This window comes from Lichenostomus cassidix, chromosome 7, assembly GCF_008360975.1.
Source record: "Lichenostomus cassidix isolate B80296 chromosome 7, HeHo_3.0, whole genome shotgun sequence".
Taxonomy (NCBI): domain Eukaryota; kingdom Metazoa; phylum Chordata; class Aves; order Passeriformes; family Meliphagidae; genus Lichenostomus; species Lichenostomus cassidix.
The window spans coordinates 33,113,254-33,136,150 of record NC_139488.1 but is presented as its reverse complement, the minus strand read 5'-3'; the positions used below and the strand labels follow the sequence as shown (position 1 = coordinate 33,136,150).

At 36.1% G+C, this 22,897-nt stretch overlaps 1 protein-coding gene across 1 annotated transcript in view; it reads left to right on the top strand.

Moving 5' to 3' along the window:
* The window catches only part of LRP1B (LDL receptor related protein 1B), a 613,981-nt gene that overhangs the window by 433,527 nt on the left and 157,557 nt on the right, over nucleotides 1-22,897 (top strand). Inside the window, exons 24-32 of the mRNA XM_085067137.1 lie at nucleotides 3,008-3,205; nucleotides 3,904-4,108; nucleotides 6,442-6,606; nucleotides 7,125-7,369; nucleotides 13,744-13,875; nucleotides 15,084-15,311; nucleotides 18,160-18,334; nucleotides 18,636-18,730; nucleotides 22,692-22,841. Coding sequence (XP_084923263.1) covers nucleotides 3,008-3,205; nucleotides 3,904-4,108; nucleotides 6,442-6,606; nucleotides 7,125-7,369; nucleotides 13,744-13,875; nucleotides 15,084-15,311; nucleotides 18,160-18,334; nucleotides 18,636-18,730; nucleotides 22,692-22,841 — 1,593 coding nt within the window. The remainder of the gene's footprint in view (nucleotides 1-3,007; nucleotides 3,206-3,903; nucleotides 4,109-6,441; nucleotides 6,607-7,124; nucleotides 7,370-13,743; nucleotides 13,876-15,083; nucleotides 15,312-18,159; nucleotides 18,335-18,635; nucleotides 18,731-22,691; nucleotides 22,842-22,897) is intronic.

The window sequence follows — 22,897 nt, the reverse complement described above, 5'->3', positions numbered from 1 at the left end:
CAGCCTTTTCTAAGCAGTGGGGACTCTGTTATATCACTTCATACATATATATATATATGTATGTGTGTGTATATATTTGGAAAAGAGGATGATGGGTCTGTATGTTTGATCTGTCTTAGATGGTTTAAAATTCAATTTTGTCATAATTTCCAAACAGCTTTCAATACTATTGGAATAGTCCAATCCCCCCTGAGCAGTGCCAAACTTTTAATGGAGGTTTTTTTCAGAATCTTTATAAAGTTATTGTTTTTCTTTGAGGTAATTTTCGTAAAAACACAGTGTAGATTGCTTGCTGTGCTGCTGTTGTTACAGTAAGCTTCAATCAAGCTATAAGCTTCAGTTAGAATTTTTCCTAAGAAAAAATTTTAAATTTAACCCTCTGGAAAACGTGAAGCATTATTCTTTTTATATAGTCTCTTTTGATGGCATTGGTTAGGCAGTTTTCTTCTATCAGAGGGGTCTTTTTACAGTTTTTTATGGTTCAAACTTTGTTTGCATCATATATTTTATACATTAGCCTTTATAGTAAAAAAATTTGATAAATTTATGAAATCAGAATGTGCAGGAATGTATGACTTTTTCCCTTATAAATTGCTAACAGTTAATTTTCCTTAAAGTTCTAAAGAATGTAATCAATAACCATTTTATGGATTTGAGGTTTTACAAAAATGCTCATAATCAAGTTGCAGAATAAAAGGTATTTGCTCTCAATTTCTAGAAGAGGAATCGGGAAAAGAGCATCAAATTTTGGTTTTTTCGGGTGATGGAAGCATAATTAAAAAAAAATATATATTTGATTTAGCCTGAAAATTCCAATTTACTGTTATGTAGCTCATTCTATAGAGCCACTGAATGATCAGGTTGGAAGGAAGATCAAAGCCCAGCTAATGCTGCTGCTTATCTGCTTTCTGAGACCTTCAGGACACCTTCAGTGCTAAACTCCAGGTTTCCCAGGGGTGAGATGTTTTGTTGCCTCACTCTCCTTAAGATTTTTGTTTTTCTGGGCCGAGTCTTCCTGGTCCAGTTTAAGCCTTTAATCCTTGGCCTACTTGTCATTTATACAGAAAACAGGATTTTCCCCATTTTCAATTCAGAAGCCTTTTCTGTCTTAAGGGAATTTTGTGCTTCCACTCAGCATCTTATTCCATTTTTTTTTTTTAGACTAAGCAGCTCCAGATTGTTCATTCCTCCCTTGCAGACCATGTTTTTAGACCTCTTGTAACACCTGCTCATTCCTCTTGCATTTCTGGGTTGATTCACACTCTATTCAGAGGAAGGCACAGTATTGTAGGATGTTGTCAGCCAAGCTTAGGGGAAGGGTTTTGTCATTTTATTTCAAGTGTAAATCCTATCAAGATCCCATTGAACTTTAATCCTTTCATAAGGATAATTCGCCCTGTAGATTATTTATTTTAAGATGTAGTTCCTCTGCTTTGAATGAAAACAAAACCAAAACCAATCCAACGTAGCAAATATGTATTAGGTTTATTTTTCTCCCGTTGTGTTGTTAATTACTGAAAAGAAAAATAAATAAATTTTAAAAAATCTTCTGGTGATGACCATGACTTGTACTCTTCTGCATTGGAATTGCCAAAAACCCCATAGGTCAGTAGCCTCTTGCATAATAGCTGCCAGTTTATCAGGATTTGGGAAGTGCCATTAAAGAGTTTCTCCAGTTCAGATAACTGGTACTTGTGCAATAGCTGCTAATGTCAGTGATCCTGTTCTGCATTAAATCATTTAACCAGCGCAGAGCTTTGAAAAATGGGCTTTGCACAAAGTCACTCATTGCTTTAGCAAATAGGAGGATCGTTTGGAAATTTCGGGGCAGATTGTGAACAAAGTGCTTCAGGAGCAGAAAGAGCTCTGCTGAGCTTAGAACATCACAGATAGTTCAGCCTGTGGGATCAGGAGAGAGGAGCTGAGTTTCTGCTGAAGGAGCTACAGGCTCTCTAATATTCGAGGGAATGAGCAAGAAATAAAGTGATTATTTTCAGGTCTCTCAGGGGTCTTGAACCTCCATTTTAGTGGAGAAGCAGGAGTATTGCCTATTGCCTTAAACTGCCAATAATCTGTATTTTATACAAATGGAGAGGTTTAATTCTGTGCAAAGCAAACCTCCCAGTGTAATCTGTGTTTCACTCTAGGAAAAACTGACTGCTTCCCCACAAAAAAAGGATTGCTGTGGAAAAAATATCTTTATTGAAGTGGATATACTGATTTGATTCAACAGTTTATAGAATCCAATTGTTGTGTTCCTTGTTTGTTTTATTAACACAGCTAACTTGCTGGAAAAACCTTTCCTAATCTATGTAAGGACCCTAATAAAAAAGAAAAATCAATTTCAATGCAGAGCACGTTCACAGATACTTTTTTTCACTTTGGTATAAACTCACTGCCACAAATTATGTAGCGTTAATTGATTAAAAATGGAAGGAGAAAGTCCTTGATAGCTGGATTTGTGATGACATGTACCAATAAGCACATAAAATGTTCATTTTCTTGCTTGTTGGCTTGGCATGAGGGGTTTTTTTAAGTACTTCAGTTAAAAACACAAGGCACACTGTATATTCAAAAGGTACATTACATATTAGTAAATTGTTTCAGCTAATTTGCCTTTGAAACAATGTATATTTTAATGGTTTAATTTTTCCAAAAACTTTTGAGAAACAGATTTTAATTTGGATAATGTGACTTTTTGAAGCTCTAATTGTGGGCTCATTGTACTACAGCTACAAAATACAGTTGAACAGTTGAGTCTGATATTCCCGAATTTAATGTTTAATATCTCTAGTTGGGATCAAAGATAATGCTGGAAGGGAGAATTAAGAAGTCTGTTGAACTGAAAAAGTAATTGAAAGACTCCTTATCAAAAGATGAATTGTTTTAATCATCTGTTTCTCCTGACAAAGTATTCTGTTGTTCACCTTCCACTTGTCATTTATATCAATTTGTAACATTATATTTTTTTATTATTCTTTTGAAATGTTTAATCTTCTGCTTCCAGATCCATTTGAGGCTTTCATAATTTTTTCTATTCGACACGAGATCAGAAAAATTGATCTTCACAAGCGTGACTACAGCCTCTTAGTTCCTGGGCTAAGAAATACAATAGCCCTGGATTTTCATTTCAGTCAGAGCTTGCTGTACTGGACAGACGTGGTGGAGGACAAAATTTACAGAGGCAAGCTGTCTGATACTGGAGGTATGGATTAAATCTTTATTTTCTTAGCAGTAAGAACAGCTGCAGTTAGAGGGTGTTGGGCCTGATCGGTCAGAACTGAGCTGCCATTCACAGAAACAGGATTTATGATGCCATTCTGCCTTTGAGAAGGTGTATCTCTGGGTTGGACTTGATGTCTGGCCACAAAAAGACTTGTCTTATCAAAGTTGCCTTTTGCAATGTGCTTTAGGCAGAAGAAAATGGCAAATGCAAAGGGCTGGTATTTCTTCCTGGTTCAATGAGTGCACTATTGATTTATTTTATTTTTTTTGCAGTTTCTCTCCTCCTTATTAAAAAAGTATAAGAATTTATTAGATGTCTGATAAATTATCTCTTCTCACTACGTGAAAGATTTTGCTTCAAAATTTTAGAGCATCCAGAAAGACTTTTTCTTTGCTCTGGTGACGTAGTGATGGCCTATAACTCAATATAATCTCATAATATATACAAAGGAGTTCCTACCAAATGTTCTTTATGGAAGTGTATGTTCCAGTGCTTTCATCTAAAAGGCAAACCCCAAATAATTCAGAATTCTGATAAGCTTGTATGTCCATTTTCACTTTACCAGTCTCTGCATTAGTTTTTTAAGAATCTTTTTTTCCCCTCTCTTTTTTTTTTTTTTTTTTTTTTTTTTTTTTTGTTTGTTTGTTTGTTTTCTTTCTCTTTTTCTCTTCTTTCAGGTGTTAGTGCCATTGAGGTTGTAGTCCAACATGGCCTGGCCACACCTGAAGGTCTGACTGTAGATTGGATTGCAGGAAACATTTACTGGATAGACAGCAATTTGGACCAAATTGAAGTAGCAAAACTAGATGGCACCTTGAGGACAACATTAATAGCTGGAGCTATGGAGCATCCAAGGGCTATTGCTTTGGATCCCAGATATGGGTAATTATAATTTATAAAAACATTGGTTTTTCCCTTTGCAAAATATGTTAAACATGTTTAAATGTTATATTTGTTTCATTTCCTTTTTTGCTGTAAGTTGTCGTTTCTAAGTTATCTTTAATAGTTCTTGAAAGTATCTTTTGAGTGATAAACAATCCATTCTTGGTGTGTTTTGTCCAAGTGAAAAGGGTTAAATAAAGGTAAATCAGGAGATGCAGGGATCTGTTTGTTGGCAAATTACTTACCTTGCCATGTTGTTGTTTCATTTATTTTTTTAAAGTGTGGATGAGAGTAACTGGAGCCTTTGGTCTAACCTTTCTGTGTGGTTCATGGACAGATTAAGTTGTTGCCCAGGTGATTCTTCTCACTTAGAGGCTGATTTTTATTTATGGTTTTATTTTGGTGGGGCTATAAAAATGCAGCTTAAATGTTACTGAAAGCCTAATGGCTGAGTGAGGTAAATCCCACCTTTTTTGCTTGGTTTTCATCTCTAAGGTGGAGATAATGCTTGCCAGCTTCTGTCAGTATTTTTTCTACCTATTCATTAGGGATATTCTATAAACCAGAATATTAGGTATAGTCAATAGCTACATCCTCTTCCCATAATTATTGTTCTTTCAGAGAGGAAAACAAAGCACCCAACCAAACAAAAAACCCCAAGAAAAGCAATAAACCACCCACCACAAATTGAAATAAAGCAAAAAATAATTCAAATTACGAGTTTTCAAAGTTATATTTAATTTTCTTTAGGAACGTGCTACCCTGTGTCACGTGTCTTCACTGAATATTTCTTTCAGAAGCAAAGCTGTGAGCATAAAAATAAAAACAGATAAAAGTCCCAAATTCTGGGACCTAAATTGTGAATTAGAATGTACATGCTTTAGTGATTAAGGCTGTTTCCCTCTCAACTGAGATGTTAGAAAGCTTATTTACAGAGTGCATCGCTTATCTATAAAGATCTTTAAAAAGAGGCATCCTGTTGGCAGAAAAATTGGCAGAGAAGTTGTTCAAATTAAATGGTTGGGAGGGGGAAAAAAAAATCAAATCCCCACTTTTCCTGAAACTGAAGGCTTAATCTGCCTTTTGAAGAGCTAGAAGCAATTGATGCTACATTATGTTCGAAGTCAGGAAAGAAAAAAATCTTTAAATGTAGACAGGAATAGCTCCTCAATTCTACAAATAAATATGAATAAACACCGGTGATTTAGGAAAAGGGTTGTGGTTTTGCACAATTCCTGTATCCCAATGGAGGAAAACATGTCAGAGCTGCATTCCAGCCTGCAGTGGGGCTGAGCAGCTGTTCTCAGTCCACACTTACATAGATGTATGTGAGATAAACATCTGCAGATAAACACACAGCTGGCCAGTTCTGCACCAACAGAAACTCAGCACTGAGACAAGCAAGCAGCACCACTGGGCTCATCCTGTTAACTGCTCTGTTAACATGGAATGCCTTTCCATGGGAAATGGGAAAACTTTCCAAAAGTTCTGTTGCAGTCTGGCTCGTTGCAATTAACTGGTACAACTAGCCACTAAGTTTTCCTGTCAAAGGTGTTTTCCTTTAACAAGGAAGAAAAGTTTGTGTGTTGTTGAAAATTCAGTAAGCTAAGAATAGTTAGAGTGTATTTTTGGCCTCTTGGTGATGCTGCTTCTGTTAGTTAACAAGGTATTTCTTTGGTTATGCAGATGAAAGTTCTCATTGGAAAAAGCAGTGGAGGTGCTGCAAAACTGAGAGAGATGACAATACAACACATCTTGGAAGTTTTCTTAGCAAGTCTAATCTGTATAAAATTTGTTGGTGACATAGCAAAATCCAGGGGTCTTCATTGGAATACTCTTAATAGTAGATGAAAATCTGGGGTTTTGCCTGTTCCTTGATCCCTGCTGCCTCAATTCCCCTTTCTTCCCATTCTCTCCTCCCCATCCTTCTCATCTGTGGATTGCTTTCAAAGGCTCTCATTATGACTTCTTTTAACGAGCTGGGTTTCTAATTATAGAGGGAAGACAAGACAAGCTGCTACTGTATAAATGAGCACAGAAAAGGAAATGCTAGTAAACCTCCAGTTTTTAAAAACTTCTTTTGTTTCATGATGGTTGTAACACTAGTAATTAAATATTACCTCCATGTTACCCTATTACTTCAGGGAATTTCTATAGTTACCCAAACTGATCCATGTTTAATGCTTTCATTTAAAGCATGAAAATTTTGAAACTTTTTTCCAGCTATTGTCTCATAAAACCATTTCAGAATATCCTTCATGCTTTAATATTTTCTTTTTTTTTTTTTTTTTTTTTTTTTTTTTTCTATTTTCCTTTCCTTTTCCTCTCACCAGCATTCTGTTTTGGACAGACTGGGATGCAAATTTCCCTCGCATTGAATCTGCTTCCATGAGTGGAGCAGAAAGGAAGATCATCTACAAGGATATGGACACTGGAGCTTGGCCCAACGGGCTGACTGTGGATCACTTTGAGAAGAGAATTGTGTGGACAGATGCCAGGTAAAGTGGGGACACATCCTTATTATCCCTGAGAAATCCCTATTCCTCCATGCAGAAATGTGAACTGCAGTGCAAGTGGAATGTAGTTGTGGATATTATAAATATCCTATAGAAATATATATATATAAAAAATATAGACTATTTATTATTTATTATATAATTACATTTGATATAATTATAATATTAAATAAATATGAAATAGAAATAAATATAAATATTAATATAAATATAAGTAAAACTGCTTTTCCTATTGGATTATTCACAATAGTATTACGGAGGTAAATTAAAACATTATACAAAAAAGAACATAATACAAGAAAACCAGTATCTCATTGGTCTAGTTAAATTAAAAATGTGAATTGAAACACCTCTGAAGTTAATGATTGCCCTGCAAAAATTCTTTGGTCATACCACTCTTACAGAGTAAGGTTTTTACACATTTTGCCCAATGTCATAAAATGGTTGTGTGATTTTTATTTTATTTTTTACATTATCTCAAATTTGGGGTTGTCTTGTAGATCGGATGCCATTTATTCTGCATTGTATGATGGAACCAGCATGATAGAGATTATTCGGGGTCACGAGTATCTTTCTCACCCTTTTGCTGTTTCTTTGTATGGGAGTGAAGTTTATTGGACAGATTGGAGGACCAACACCCTCGCCAAAGCCAACAAATGGACTGGCCAAAATGTCAGTGTAATACAAAAAACAAGTGCTCAGCCTTTTGATCTCCAGATATATCATCCCAGTCGGCAGCCACAAGGTGAACATTTACTGAATAATTTATTATTGTTCCTCTAAGGGGGGAAATAAGTATTCTTCTTAGATAGAAATATCTGTATTATTTGTATAATAATTAATTATTTCTCCCTGCAGGAGGGGAGGGGAATCCATATTCTTTTTATATATAAATATCTGTATATGAATTTGCTTTGAGCTGTTGTATTCAGCACTAGATGCAGTCAGGTGCACAGAGCCCATCTGACAGAAGTTTTTATGGAGTGCACATATATATAAAAAATATGTATATAATTTATGTATAGCTTAGGATGCAATGTGTGAAATAGCAATGCTGAAGAAAAATCAATATGTATTTTTATTGTGAGATATAACAAAAGAGTGATTATTTTGTACATAAATATAGGAAAGTAAAATACACTGCTGGAGGATGACCACCAATTAGTTACAGAATGTTCCATGTTCTCCGGATAGATTTCAACTTTCCTGGCAAGACGTTGATGTTAATACAAACTACTTTGGAATTCATCTCATGTATACTTTCTGTTGTTTGGGGTTTTTTTAATACTGAGAGATAATATTTTGTTTTTCTTCTCATCCAGGGTTTGTAGTGCTCGGTGAGCCACTTAGAGTTTTATGTTAGTCGGTTCTGAGCAACCTTGATTTGCAAACATGAAATCCTGACAGTTTTGGATGACTTTGTAAATGTATTGGCAGCCAGGTCTGCATTAGTTATACACAGAAAATTATGGCTGTAGCTCCAATGTAAATGAGTACCAGCAAGTGAAATTCTCTGTGCACACTAGAAGGAAAAAGGTTTGAAGAATGTTCTCTAACAGCACACAGAAAAAAGGAAAAGCAATGAATACAACTCTCTGCTAGTTAAAGTGTCCAAGCGTGGTGACAACTGTGACCTCTCATCTACCTCACAATATGTGACATATATTGTCAGGATACATTTTTCTGATGGTATTATTTTCAAAAGTAATAATGAAGTATGTTGAAGAAGAATGTTACTGCTTAGCAGTGGATGTCAAGTCTCTTGGACTGCATCAGTTTCTGAAATAAGACACTCATTTCCCTTATTCTTCAGAATTTACTTTTTAAGGCAGGGTGCTGTTCTAAAAAGCTGCCTGACTTCTACTTAAGATATTGTGTATGCCCAGGGAATTAAACTATGGGTGGAGTAAATATGCATCTCCGCACACACCTTTCAAATAATGGGCCTTGGTTGGTTGGTTTGGTTTGGGTTTTTTTGTGGTTTTTGTTATTTTGTCTCATTTTGTTTTGTTTGTTTGATCTTTTTGTTGTTGTTTTTGGGGCTGTTTTTGTTCATTTAGGGGGATTTTTTGGCAATTTTCTTTTAATTGGTCAGCTCCTGAACTTTGGGACTTGAGGAACTGTGTCCCGTATTTGTGTTTTTAGAGCAGCAGTAGAGTTCTTGTTTGCCTTTTCTTGCTGTCAGGAAAAGAACAACTATTTTCTGTTTGGACTGGGGCCAGACAGCATCTTTGAAGGAATTCTATAGCCTAAGGAGACACCAGTCAGAGTTCCACAGTCACAGATCTCTTGGCCTCCAGGCAAGGAAAAACTGTAGAAGAGTTTTCAGTTGGTTTTTTTGCCAAAATCAGGAAGTTTAAGTATCAAGTTGTATAATTGCAGCTCTTATGATGTAGAAAAGACCAGGTTCTGATTTATGATTGGCCTTCTGGGTTTGCTCTAAATTATTGCCTTTCAGAGGAAGCAATTTCTTTCTCCAAACCTCCAGTACCTTTTTATTTGAGCTAAAGAAAGGATGATGATGACTGATTACTTATTAATTTTTTTCTTTTGAATTTGTAGCTATATTGCAATAAATGAACAAGATAGCATGCAGGTTAGAATCCCAAAATAAAATTAACAGAAGATTTACACTGCAAATTGTCAGTTTGAATAGAGCACTGAAGGATGAGCATTGAATGGTTTCATCTCCACAGATCCACATCTGGGTCATCCATGTGGGGGAAAGTTTATTAGCTTTTAATACATAGCATGAAAGTTATTTCGATTGAAATAAAGTAGAGCAGAGCTAAATAAATCCTTTAGCCTAAAGCCACAGTGTTTCAGTCAATCTAGGACAGATGCTAATTTAAGGTAATGAAGTTAGAGTGAGATATTTCCGTGGATGGTGAGTTCATCTGTCAGCATACCACAGGGGATTGTGGAAAGCTTCTCACCTAATGCAGGATATTCTCAGGAACAGCATTTGAGGCTCACTCACCTTCCCAGAATCAAAGCTGGGTGTCAGGAATTAAGATGGCAAACACAGCATTTCTATTAAGATTTTTTTTTTCCCCCCACCAACTACCATTGTATTTTAACAATCCACTTGCTGCAAAGAACAAGATCTGTTTGAGTCACCAGAAGTTGTACCAGGAGGATTGTGCTCTAGTGAGGAGAGTGAGAAGAGGGGTAAATATAGTGCCTTGGAAGGATCACAGCTTGAAAACACTTAGAAAGCTGTGAATGTCTCACATATTCCCCATTATTTTTTTGCATTTCTCCAGGGTATTAATATGAATTAAAATTAAAAACTAAACGTGGCTGTGACATTATATTTCTTTCTGTAGAAGAAATTTTTATTTAAAAATGAGGACACACAGTACAATAACTGCTGAATATAAAGTATATTAGTACCACTGGCCTGGTTTGTAATTAAAAAATGAAAAACATTTAACTTCATAGCACTGTTTTGTTGCAATATTCTGTTGAGGCCCAGGTTCCCAGCTTTAATAACTTCTTACAGAAATGCAGCTTAAGAGAGGGAGAATTAAAAAATTTCATTATTTTGAGATTTTATCTCAATCTTGCATATTTACTTTTTACTTCACAACTAGCAGAAAGTTTGGCATATGTATTTTAAAATAGGTTTACTATTTGTGTGAGCTTCATCTAGAGTTGTGCTAGCTTTGTTCTAAGAATATTCTTGTTTATTTAGTTTCATGGTGAATATGTAAATTTTTATCCTGACTAATTTTTGAAATGAATTATTAAAAACTGAAACAGAGTGATTAGAGGAAATAAATATTTCCTTTAGAACCTATACATTTTATCCGTCCTAACCTTCAAATTCTAAAGATCGGTGCTAAAATAATCAGATATAATCAGGGATCATAAAGATTTAACTTGACTGACTACTTTAGCCTTAGGAAAAGCAATTCTATTGAAAGTATTGACAGTGAGCAGAGGATTAAATCTGTAACTGGTTTTAAATATGAGTGGGAATTGATTGTCAGCAATTTGAAAGCAACTTTGATGTAACTAGTGCAGATATTTGAAGGTATAGGCAGAATTTAAACACATTGTGCACCATTAAAGTCTAAGGTCAAACTTTGTCTCACTAAAATCTGGGGCCATGAAGGGACAAACTCAATATCAAGTTAATTCAGGGGATAAATTTGCCATATGAAATGCATACTGAGAGTTTTCATAGTAAGTGTTCATTTGTCAGCTGGTGGTGGAATGTCTGAGGAGGTTGTTTTGAAGGGTTACTGGTCAAGGAAAATAAACATTTTGTTTAAATAAAGTTTTAGGGAGCAGTCAAGAAACAATGTGACGACAGTGACATGTGTGTGTTGTCTGTGTGCAGCACTGGGAGAGAAATAGATTGACAAGCAATCAGCAGGGGAAATCAGTTAAATAATGAAAAAGGCTGTCCAGTTGGGGAAAATGCCCATTCTGGGGGTTGCTGTGATCAAAAGGAAAATAGATTGGTGGAAATGATTAGGAAAGGAATAAAGCAGCACAGGTAGTGAACTGTGATGCTGAACAAATCCATATCACTCCCACCTCTTGAACACTGTGCACAGATCCTATGTGACACATCCAGAAAGCTTGACAGGCTGATCAAGAGTGTGGGAAAGGTTTTGGTCTGAGGACAGGTTGGCTGATGCTGCTTGAAATTCCACTGATAGACAGGCTTCAGTCTGTGAAATCATAAATGGCGTGGAAAAGGTGACTAAGGAATGCTTATGAGGTTCTTCACAATAGAAACAGAAGGGTTAGAATGAGCACAAGGAAATAAAAAAGCCAAATTTTTTGAGAGTCGGAGCAATAACAATGTGCCTTCAGGAGAACTAGTTTTTATTAGGAAATAAAGGGGAGGCTTAGCTGTTATTCAGTGAAAGCAGTATGAATATGAGAGGAATATATAAACGTGCTGCTAGAAGTAATGTTTAGATTATGGTACTTTGCTCCTGGAGTTGTTCATTCATGTGGAAACAAACACATCTGCTTTATAACACTTCTTTTTCCACCAGTTTTGTGCTCTGCTGTATGGAGGGAGTTGTGATGTCAACAGCACAGGAATTGGAATTGGAATGAAACTGGAAATAGGCTTGGTCTGACTCCTCTTGGTGGAGTTTGGAGGTCTCTTGAACCACAACACTCTCTTTAAAATGATTGTTAACCAGCAAACCTTTTATTCTTTTTTCTTCTGAATTCCATACTCAAACAGAAGCTTTGACAGAGAAGAATTCAATTCACTTCTTGCACAGAAAAACAGGATAAGGGATTAATAGTCTTAATCTGAAGTAGATCCTTGTCACAGATGGTTGTATGTGTATAGAGAGATGGAAATTCCATAGAAACTACTGCTTTGTATTTACAAATAAATGAAAGCAAATGCTGTTCTACAAAAAATCTGGCTAAAATTTTACAGTGTTCATCGCCAGTGGAAAAAATGTCAAAAAATTGCAGGAGGTTGTGTCATTAGGTGGTCTCTTGAGATCCCTTAAAACATCGACAACTGTGTGATCTCCTTCACAATGTTTTCAAAACTCTGAGTTATGAACTATATATCAGAAAGGAAACATGGGGATAGATGACTTATATTCACTAATAGTGCATTAATAATTGTCTGGAAAGGCTTCCTGAGCCTTGTTAACTTCCATGCCTTTCCTTCAATTTCACATTTTTTTCATCTTCCACATGAAGTTGCAAAGAGATCACTCCAGATTTTCTCACATTGTAACTTACAGATACAAAAAAAGTGATGTTAAATAAACATTCCTTTCTTGTGGTTTTTGGGAAAGGCTGAGTGGCCTCCAGTGCTGCCAGTGCTTAAAAGGGTCAAGTGGGATTACTTTATAGAAAGTAGTAAAAGCCTGTGATTTTTTTTTTTTTTTGATAGAATGATGGCTACAATTGTAATTAACCTGATTGTCCAAGGTTTTGAAAGCTTCATTCTTCCCATAGTGCAGGGAAAGCCAAGTAGTTAAAGGATTCAGGAATGGCTGGATAAATTTAAGGAAGCATTCACTATTGGAAAAAAGAATGTTTCAGTGAAGCAAACTTTGAGTTTGTCTTCAAATATTAGTTCTTGAGTTTGAACTAAATATATTTTGTAATGAAATACATACGTCAGATTGCTCTAGTTATCTAATTACCTGTACTGCACTCTAGCACAATGTTAGAGGAATATATTCTACACTAATTGCTTTTGTTAATTATAAGTTTCTCTTTGAGTCAGTCATTCCCACTTCCCTTTTCATCGATGTTAATTTTCAAAGGGTTGTTTTAACAAAAGGAAGAGTCAACATTACTTTCTGTTTATGCTTGAAATGTCTCTTCAGCACTGCTCTGGAACTTTGGGGTTCATAATAAGGAATGAAGACAATAAGAATGATTCCAGCTTTTGTAAGACTCGGAGGTCTTGTCTGGTCAGCTTTCTTCCTGCTCTTTAAAGCAATTTTAGCACATCTTATTCAATCAGTGAGCTGTAGGAAGCTACTTGTGAAAATCCACACTTAGGAGAGGTTTTTCTTTAAGAAAAGTAGAAATACTTTGCTGTGGTTTTTTTGTTTGGATTTTTTTTTTTCCTTTACTTTCAAATTATCTCTGTGTGTTAGGTTTCCAACTAATGTTCTAGTGGGCAGATCAAATTGAAAGGAAACATTGAATTTGCCAAAGTTCATCTCATAATCTAAGCTTTGACTATGCTTTCTCAGAATTAAATCTGTTTTACAGGTTCTCATCATATTGACATATTTTTTATCACATGTGTCTTGATTGTGAGTGTGAAATTCTAAACCTTTAAATACTATGAATAGGCTGCAAAGTTAATATCTCCCTGGGAAAATTTTATCTAATGGCTTCATGAAGCTACAATTATAAATTATGGCTGTATTAACAACAACAACAACAAAAACAAAAAACAACAACAAAATTAAAAATATATATTCATGGACTAGGTTTGACTATAAGCCTAGAAAAAATTATTAGAGCTTGGTAATCACTGAGCCTGGGTTTGTCTTCATACAGAATTTTTACCTTCTCACCACTATAGCTTATGCCAGTTGGACAAACCTTAATTCTAACAAGTGTTTTTACATTTTGTGTGTTTCAATTATCCTGCTTTAGCTCCCAACCCGTGTGCTGCTAACGAGGGCAGAGGTCCCTGTTCTCACATGTGTCTGATCAATCACAACAGAAGTGCTGCCTGTGCCTGTCCACACCTGATGAAATTGGCTTCAGACAAAAAAACATGTTATGGTAAGTTTTAGTTTTCCTCCCACAGCCTGACAATTGCATTGATTTTAGAATCGATGGACAAATTAATCTTAAAAGAAAAACAAAACAAAACTCTCCACTGCTTTTTAATGATGTATTTGAAAGGAGCATCTACTTTTTGAGAATCAATGACTTATTCTAATAATTGAGGTCTGTGGTTCTTTGATATTTGCTGCCACAGCCTTTTCTTAATGCTGCTGCTGTGTGTGATATGTTCATAAAATTTACCTCTGCAAAATAGAAAGATTTATCCTGAAATGTGCATCATCCCCACAGCCTGAGTCAGGTAAGCTGAATAACAAAAAGATGCTTAATAGCTTAAATCTCTACCTGTTCTAGAGTTGTCTTAGTTTCATTTTCAAGGATTAAAAAACAAAGAGTAAATATTTGAAGTGCATCCTTGCAGGGGAGTTTTATGAAAAAAGCTGTAATACACACTTTTAAGCTCTAAAAGCCCTTGAAATGTCAAATAATTGTGTGTATTATCTAAAAAACCTTGTACTAAATTACTCTTTTCAGTGTTGATTAATAATGTTCAGGGAATAAAAAAAACTATTTTATCATGTCAAGGATATTGCCAGGAAAGAAAAGTTACTTTTGCTGTTCATTTGCAGGTATTTGTTCCAATAGTTTAAAGTTTTGAGATTAAAAAGAGAGCTCTGCCTTTAATGTATCATCCTTTTTCACTAGTGGAGGTGTAATCTGGAACAATCCATTTGCCCTTTTTGTTGCAGCTCTTTGCTTTTCACTGCTTACACACACACTGCTGTTTGCAAAACTTCCCTGTCACAGTGAATTTCTGTCACCCTGTGACACCAAATTTTAATATCTGTCACGATGTGCAGGTGAAACAGGATTTGTTTGAGTGGACTGAGGAGGGTAAAAATTTAAAAATAACATTTTCAGCATTTTTTTCCTTACACATTCATAAGACCATATTGATTTAGCAGTGTGCTAACAATGTACAGCATGCAGATTTCTTAATGTAAGATTCATAAAAATCCTGTGATTTTTATGCCCTGTAACATTATTTCTCAAGCATCACTAGGCTGCAGTTTTCCTGGAGATGTTCAATCACTCCTATAAATGTCATTTACACATTTGTAAAGTGATCTCGAATGAATGACTTTGATTTCTGTTGGAGATGTTGTGGAGAGGATGAGGAATGATGTTTTCCCTCTTTCCAACAGAAAGAAAGAAGTTTCTTCTTTATGCAAGACGTTCAGAAATAAGAGGAGTGGACATAGAAAACCCATATTTCAACTTCATCACAGCCTTCACGGTTCCTGACATTGATGATGTGACAGTCATAGATTTTGATGCTGTTGAGGAACGTTTATACTGGACTGATGTGAAAACACAGACCATCAAACGTGCCTTCATCAACGGCACTGGCCTAGAAACCATTATTTCAAGAGGTAAATAGCATAGCATTGAAGTAAAAATAATTCATTGTAGCTAAATGTGTGTTGTGACCATGCTATAAAATATGAGTGTGCAAGTTCTTGATATGTGTATGTTGCACTGGTACTGGATAATTGATCTAAATAATAAACAAGCAGAATTCTCTGTAGGATTCCAGTTCATTTTATTGATTCATAATTCAATTTTATGTAAACAAATTGGGATGTAATTTCACATCGATTTTATACAAGATTGAAATGTGTAGTAAGAAAAGGAAACTAATGTCTTCAGGGGAAGGAAGAAAGAATAAAGATAAAAAGCAGGAGGAGCACAGTCTCCTGACACAGCTTTGCATTGAAGAATTTCCTATGTCCTTTGGCAGCCTGTGTTGACCTGGGAAAGAAATTACCTCCCTCAGGGTCATTTTTGTCTTTCTAGTCCATGTAGATCTTTCAGCTTTGGCACCATTGGTGAAACACACAACATGGCAGCTTTGTAATTTTGGTGATTGTGTTGTCGTTTCTGGTTTTTTTCTGTACATAATATGTACAAAAGTACAGAAACTTAACGAATATAAAGTCCATATCTTATTGCTTCAACCCTATCTCATATCTCTGGTATTGAAGTGAAAACCATTTGTTGTCCTTGGTAACATTTGTTTTTTGTTTCCAACCTCGGTCAGTTCCTCTCCTGGCAGCACATATGGTTATTCTGCTTTGCAATGTACATACCTGCTTGAAAATAGGAAAAACTGACTGCAAAAGCAAATTTTGCCAACTCTGGTTCCCCAGCTGTTAAATGAATGTTTGGTGGGGAAGAAAAGAAAAAGCTCATTTGTGTAAGATCAGACCTTTTCTGACTTGGAGAACAAATAAACCATATTGATTATCTGGGGAGTTGAGAAAATAACTAATTAAAGGTCTGCCCCTTGTGTAACTTCAGAAGAAATTAGTTTTGTGTAGCACATTTTGGGAAATGTTCGGACAAATATGGCTATATCCCTATTAAGCTGTGTAGATTGTTGAATTCATTTGTGTGCCTACTTTTTTCTCCCCCCTGCTATCTCAGAGACAACTTTATTAACAATTAAATATGTTTTTCAGTCTCAATAATGAGAACAAAGTTTAGAATGCCTCCTAGAGATCTTTATATCAGGTATTCATGTGCCCAACAGAGGGACTTGTTCCTTACTTTTTTCAAATAGTAGTAGAATAAAGATACTGTTTATTATAGAAAAATCACTGAACTTGTCAGGGAACTTAATGAAACCCAAAGAAATATACTATGTGTTCTTATCAGCATTCTTTAATATTCCTTTTATTATGCTAACTTCTGTGGTGGAGTTTTTTGTATTTGTTTGGTTTTGGGTTTTTTTTGTTCCAGATGTAACTTATTATGTAAAAGTTTGAGAAAATTACAATGTTCTGGCACATCAAAACATTGTAAAGACTATTTATTATGTGTAAACTATCTCATTTGCTTACAGTTATATTTTTATGCTTCTTATAAGAACATAAGAAGCTTTGTAAGCATGTACTGGTGGGATTCTCACTGTGTGAAGTCTTATGCCAGTATCACAAAGATGCCAAGTCGTACTTTAATCTCTTTAAGAGTATGAAATGCTTATTTTCTAGTTCCTCCAACCAAAAAAACCCAGAAGGGCAGGGGATCAATATAAAATGGGTCAAGGACTATGTATTTGGTGTCCTTTGCTGCATTCTGTGAAGCTGGCAAACTTCCTAATGCCCAATCACTGCTCAGCCTTACAGACATGCAAACCAGTCTGCAGCCACATCCATGTCAGTTTGTCAAGGACAACAATTCTGTCAGCAGGAATTACCATGTTCAGCTGACAGAAGATGTGTGCAAACCATGAACTATAATGAAATGGTTCAATCTCCCTTGGCCTGTTTCCTTCTCCACAGAGATGGCAGCTAATTTGAACCAGTTCTGTCTCAAGGCAGAGGGACTTGTTGGTCTCTAAGGCTGGAGCAGGGACTTTACACCCAGGATTTCAGGCTGAAATTCACACAGATTGGCATTTCTTGTAATGTCTTGCTGAGGAACTCCATCACATAGAAAGACTCTCTAAAGTTGCCAAATCAATCATATCATGCTCCTGTTTTGTTGCCTCAGGTGATAATGGTGTTGAGGTTAACCCTCAGCCCCCCACAGCTGCTCATTCACTCCCCACTTTGGGATGGGGAAGAGAATCAGAAGGGTAAAAGTGAGAAAAGTCGTGGGTTTGAGAAAAACAATTTACTAGGGAAAGTAAAAGCTATGTGCACCAGCAAAGCGAAATAAAGAATTCATTCACTGCTTCCCATTGGCTGACAGAGTTTTTTGCCATATCCAGGAAAGCAGGGGAGTAACTTAGAATCTTCAAAGTGTTCAAAAATAAAACAAGAAAATTGCTTCAGTGACTTAACTACTTATGAGCCACAAAATTATACTATAGACAAGTGGTTTAATTCAGATCCTCTGTACTGAGCCTTCCTGGTGCTGAAGGAGGAAGGAGGCTTTTAAATTTCAGCACAGCATTGTTTTAGAAAGCCACTGAGCAATTAATGCTATCTAAAGTAGAAAAATATGATAGAGAAGTTCAGCATCTCTGACTGTTATTTTTGGACAATAGGTTTTATGCTGTAAATATTCAGTGTGATTTTCATGTTCTTATTGTAAGTGTATCAAGCCCAGGAACAAAAATAAAAATTATTAATTCTTGGCAGCTAGTTAATAAATATATCTGACTCAACTATTGGATGGTAATGTTAACAAACAGTAGAATAAAGTATTATTTTTTCCCTAAGACTGACAATAATCCAGAAAGAAAATCAAAAGAACTGCTTTCCCTTTTTGCAGATATTCAGAGTATCAGAGGTCTTGCAGTGGATTGGATATCTCGTAACTTATATTGGATTAGCTCAGAATTTGATGAAACACAAATTAATGTGGCACATTTAGATGGTTCCTTGAAAACCTCCATCATCCATGGAATCGATAAACCCCAGTGTCTTGCTGTTCACCCAGTAAAAGGGTAAGGTGTCCTTTGAAAAAAATAAACTGCAGTAGAGTTTATCAGGAGATGGTTCTTCATTCATATTTCACGTTTGGCCATTCTGTTTTCTTTCAAACTTAAAGTAAAAAGCACGAATTTGAAAAATTTCACTGAAAATGTCTTAACTGAATACTTCTTTCTGTAGAAAGCTGCTGATTAAATCATGTAATCATTAGTTGTGCCTTTTGTCTCCTAAACTGATGGATGTTTTCACTGCTGACTCATTAAAAATACCATGTACATAAAGCAATATTGTGAATGTGTTAATTCTCCTTTTCAGTAAGCTGTACTGGACGGATGGGAACACAATCAACATGGCAAACATGGATGGCAGCAACAGCAAAATACTCTTTCAGAATCAAAAAGATCCCGTTGGTAAATACCTTTTTTCCCATTTCTTTTTTAACTGGCAGTGATTTATTTTTCCAGCATTATCTTGAACCGATATTTAAGTTTACAATGATATTTTTCATCTTCAGTATAACAGCAGTAAGAACAAGCATAAAGAAATGAACAACACTCATGTTCCTTCTGTGTTTCACAATTTAATATATTTTTGGCCCATTCTAACTAAAGTCTACTGTAGCCTTAGTGGAGTACTATTAACTTCTAGGATTACAGTAGACTGAAGAAGAATCTATCAATATTTCTCAATCTTGATGTCATGGTTAAAAAATGTGGAGATCAAGGCTTTAGTAAGTTGTGGATATATGTAAGAGGATGCTTTGACTGCTGATGTAGATCCTTCCTCCCCAGAATCTCAGCTGCAGGATCAAAAGATTAATTGGCCCTTAACTTTTCACACAGAGAAAAAGGCAACAGTTGAAGCACATATTTCATATAATAACTTAGCCTCAGTTTTAGTATTTGGAAATTCATATAGTTGACAATAAATTATGGCACTTTAAAAAGAAAAGAAAACTCTTTCTGCAGGTATTTTTTGTTTTTGTTCAAGTCTCTCTCGGTAGATAATTTCAGTTTTTAGAGAGCTAAAGTGGTTGAGTCATCTGTTGATGCCTTATTAATGGCCCATTAATAAAGTGATTCCATTTTAAAGCATTTTTTTTAAAATAAATGAATACATTAAGCAAGCAGAAGTGAAAATGAATTAAAGAATTCAATAAATTTGACATAAGAGCAACATGACATGCATTTTACGCCCTAAATTCAATGAATTTTGTAGTAATTACTTGATAACTGTTTTACAATTGATATGATTATCTGTCTATCCACTTGAAGAGGCAATTACCTTTTTATCTGGAGAAAAAAGAGTAGTAAACTCACTAATGTTGAGGTGAAGAATGAGCACTTTAAGGAGCATTAGAACAATATTAAGAAGGATGGTGGTGTGCAGCATTTTGCACTGAATATCTTGTAATCACAGATCACAAGGTCTGACATTGCAGTGTTTAGGATTTCTGTATGGATTTTGCTCTGAGTGGCAGTGAAACCACTGAACTTCAGGTCACAGATTGGAAAACTCCCTCGTTTTTCTAATTCAGAAATAATATATCAAAAAAGCTAAACACCCCGTCAATTACCAGGTTATCCAACTTTAATGAGCCAGATATTTCTCTTTTTCAGCAATCACCCTGAGAACTCCTCCAAACACTTAAAATTAGCACTGCATGAGCTAGTGTTTCACTTATGGAGGAAGACGGTTTTGTCAGTTAGAAATGTAATATTAAATTAAGGTTTTAAGAATGCTGGCTCTTTAGAAGGGTTTTTCGTCTTTGAGTTCTATTAAAAGGAGGAGACAATTTTTGAATTACAATATATATTTTCTATTATCACCAAACGCAGATGACGTTTGGAAATTTTAAGAACTGATACTCTCAGGAGGACAGATGGTGTCTTTTATTTTTATTTTAACTGGTCCGTTCTGCAGTTCTCAAAGGTTCCAATGCTAACACACATATTGGCTGATAAAAGAACTGGTTAGTGGAGTACCGTTACACTGAATTCCTACGAATTCAGAATTAGTGCCTAATTTTATACTCTGTTGGGCAAATCATTGGCTCATTGGAAATTCCTGAGATGGATGTTGTACAATCCTCATGTTCAGATTCATTTTGGCAGGTAGGTTGTAATGTTTAAGCCAGTCACCCACACTAGAATGCATCATGAGTATCTGTGCTGCTTATGGCTAATAAACCACTTGTTTTCCTGAGTAAAAAAGGACAATTCCTGAAAAAAATCTAAATAAACATGCTCTGCCTACATTAGAAATAATGTGTTTTCACAAGTTTGGTAATAGGTGGAAAGTATTTGGGGAAGAACAATGTGGTAGAGTTGTGTAGGAGGAGATAGTGTTTTTCATGTCAGTTGCTGCTGTGTAATTGGCGTGTAGAAACACCAGCTGAATATCTGAAATACAAAACCTGACAAGATAGGACTGGAATTGCTATATAATTGTATACTATATAATTGTAATTGTATGGCAGCAACCCCATGGACATCCCATCCAGGTGCAATCTGGGGGCAGCTGCTCCTGCTCGGGAGGTGCTGTGAATCCCAAACGCTGTCCATCCCAGGGCAGGGAAACCTTCCTGCTTGTGTTCCCTTTGAACCCACACTGCCAGTTGCAGTGTGCTAATGGGATTTTTGTATATTGATTATGTTCCAGAAATCTCTCCCTAGCAGGAGCCTGTACCCTCTCATGCTGTAAGCTTATTGGTGTATTGTTTTCCCCTCCTTAGCTCCTCCCCTCTTCTGAGTTTCCCTGGTTGGCTTTTCTGAGTTAACTACGCCCCTCTTCCCTCTCCTGATAACCCTCTGTGAGAGCCTCACTCGGGGTTTGCCATCTTGGGTTTCCAACCTCGTCATCCTCCCCTGCCTCTCCATCCCTCTTCACCATCCCTGGACCCTCAACTGTGGACTTTAATAAATTCCCTGGAAATCTCAGATGGTGATCCTGCACTTCTTTTATCGCCGTGCCTCCAGCAGCTCCACCGCTTGCCGCAGCCACGTGCCTGCCTGGCACTGCCCTTCCCAGGGCAGCTCCCTGTGCTGGGCTGAGCTGATCTCCAGGATCCTGGTGCTCTGTACTCAGAGCAGTGCTGGGCTGAGCTGATCTCCAGGATCCTGGCGCTCTGTGCTCAGAGCAGTGCTGGCTCTACAAACATGAAAACGCGCATGCAAAGATGCTGCAAGATGAGTCTCTCCAGAAGGCACTGCTCCCTATCCTCATCCTCCCTCCAGAGTTGTTTCCTCCTTGGTGAAACACCTGCAGAGAGGGAGGGGGGAAATGCCAGCACCTGTAAAAGGGCTGGAAAGCTGTTTTTCAGAAGCTCAGACAGCAGACACCTTTTGGCCTGGCGTGTCAAATGTGCGTTAAGAAGTAGTGACATGACGGCAGCTGTAAAAGCTGCAGCTCATGGCACTGCTTGCTCCTGTCAGGGTTTCCAAAATAGCTTTCCACAGGGAAGTAGTTTACAGGATGAAAAAGACTGCAGCACAATGTCTAGAGGTTGACCTGTGCAGTGAAATACAGTATTTTTTGGCAACTTGCTGCTGGATACTTAAAATGAGTTCTGGGAAAGCTGGAGCACCAAAGCAAATTGTTATGGCATGTATTGTGACCATGCCAAGAATATTTCACTGTGGAAAATCTCCTGCTACCACTTCTTGAACATTTTTAAAGGATTAGAGAAGTCTGAAATACATTATCTCCTAGTTCTTTGCTCTTACTTGCAGAAAACTCTATATTTTGTTCCTTTAGTAGGTTATTTTACAAGTGTCTTTATTTTGACAGTTCTCTTGCTTGTAACTCCAAAGAACTGATTATGAGGTCAGTTCACTATGAAGCAAAATGAAAAGTAATACTATAAATTTATGAAGAATTTGGATTAGATTTTGGTATTCCAGCATCCTAAGCAGAGGGCTGTGCATGCAGGGAGAGAACAGATTTTTTTATAGCTCTGAATCACAAAAAGTACCTTGTTTACTAAGTCTCTGTGTATTCATAATTTTACAATATAAATGATGGCTTCTAGTTTGCATTTACAAGTTAATAATGACTTTGTTTAACACCTCAGCTTATTCAAGTAATTCTTCATTGCCAGAGAATGCTCTTTGATCAGTCAGTCACTGATTTCTATAGATGCTGGAAGAAATAAAAGGCACAAATCTTTCTAAAAGCATGATTTTTTTCATTGTAAATGACCAAGTTTGGTTTTCTCAATTATTTTTTTTTTTTAAGTGCGAGTAGGTGAGTGAATAGATAATGTAATTGGGTGTGTATGTATTTAATTGCACTTTCATTATAAAAACAGCTTAACAATAAATGTATAACCTCTAGTAAAGCCACAGTTAAAGTTGTATGCATTAATTACAGGTTTATCAATAGATTATGGGGAGAACAAGCTTTACTGGATCAGTTCAGGAAATGGAACCATAAATAGATGCAATTTGGATGGTGGTAATCTTGAAATAATTGAATCAATGAAAGAAGACTTAACAAAAGCCACAGCTTTGACCATTATGGGTAAGTCCAGTGATTTTTTTTTTTTAATTATTCAAAGCTAATTAGTAATGAAATAT